The following is a 1,400-nucleotide window of genomic DNA, read 5'->3' as shown; positions in this document are numbered from 1 at the left end:
AAACCCTCCGCTCCACTAACGTGTCACCACTTCCGCTCTTAGCGCCTTCAAAATAAGAGCTCAAGGCATATACTGTATAACAACTTATAACAGGAATTTAACGTCACAAAGAGGCAAGTCCATAAAAATAGATTACACTAGTTTGAACGATGTTGGTGGATAAAAGTTGTTTTCAAATGTTTTTGTTTCCGACTATTCCATATTATCAGTAGAAACTTTTGCGAAACGGTCGCGACTTTTGGCGCATGCGCAAACAGATCGAGCACTGCGGCTTTCCTTTTGCATGCGTCCAAGATGGCGGACGGAACGACTGTGGCTTCCTGACGAAGTTTCTCATTTACGATCTAATATTGTTATAGACGAACAAAGACTCGTCGTTTCTAAATCCCATGAACCAAAAGTTGAATTTGGAGCGATGGCGTGTTAGCTGAAGTGAAGATTGAAGACGTGATAGAAGATGGACGACTACTGCTATGCTAAGATGGCGACGTCATGTAAAAGAGAAAGTGAAAGAGAATCAACTTCCAGCAAATCACCAACGGAGATAAAGATAAAACCCGAAGATGAGCGAGTTGAAGTTTCCAACGACGTGATTTTGCAGACTGAAAAGAGCGTGGATGAGAAATTAGCCGACTATGTTGAAGAACGCAAACAAAGGACCGCCATGATTGTTCGCTTGAAGAAGGCAGTGGAGTTCACATCAGAGGAGATGAAAGAATGCAAAAGTCAAATGAAGAAAGTGGAAGAGCAAAACAAGCGCTTGTGTAAAGAAAAGAATGATGTGAAAGAAGAGATGTTGGGGAAGAGTAAGAGATGTGAAGAGAAGACTGGACCACATGTCTACATCAACGTGCAGAGGATTGGAGGTAATAAAGAACAAGAATCATTTCATTACGCTCAATTTTGGATTATTGGGAAGTTCTCCACAAGTGTCATAAAGTCAAAGAAAATTACCAAAACAAATGTAATTGAATTAGAAAGAGATTTTGATTGTTCTCAGAAGTGCATCGCGGCAACCATTTGAAGGTCGAGCGTTATTGTTCACCATAGTGCTTCATTTTGAAAAGTATCGATATACATTTTGGTACTGGTATCGCATACTTGCCAACCCTCCCGGATTTTCCGGGAGACTCCCGAAATTCAGCGCCTCTCCCGAAAACCTCCCGGGACAAATTTTCTCCCGAAAATCTCCTGAAATTCAGGCGGAGCTGGAGGCCACGCCCCCTCCAGCTCCATGCGGACCTGAGTCCGCTTTCCTACGATATAAACAGTGTGCCTGCCCAATCACATTATAACTGTAGAATGATGGAGGGCGAGTTGTTGGTTTCTTATGTGGGTTTATTGTTAGGCAGTTTCATTAACGTCCTCCCAGCGCGGTAACAACACACAAAAGCAGCAGT

General features: G+C 42.8%; 1 protein-coding gene across 1 annotated transcript in view; it reads left to right on the top strand.

Moving 5' to 3' along the window:
* The first annotated feature begins 291 nt into the window (after nt 1–291).
* Nucleotides 292–1,400, top strand: part of LOC133619163 (uncharacterized) — a 13,130-nt gene continuing 12,021 nt past the window's right edge. The window contains exon 1 of the mRNA XM_061980078.2: nt 292–866. Coding sequence (XP_061836062.2) covers nt 458–866 — 409 coding nt within the window. The 5' untranslated portion in view covers nt 292–457. The remainder of the gene's footprint in view (nt 867–1,400) is intronic.

Source organism: Nerophis lumbriciformis, linkage group LG20 (assembly GCF_033978685.3).
Source record: "Nerophis lumbriciformis linkage group LG20, RoL_Nlum_v2.1, whole genome shotgun sequence".
In the NCBI taxonomy this organism is placed as follows: Eukaryota; Metazoa; Chordata; class Actinopteri; order Syngnathiformes; family Syngnathidae; genus Nerophis; species Nerophis lumbriciformis.
This window is presented reverse-complemented; position numbering and strand designations above follow the sequence as displayed.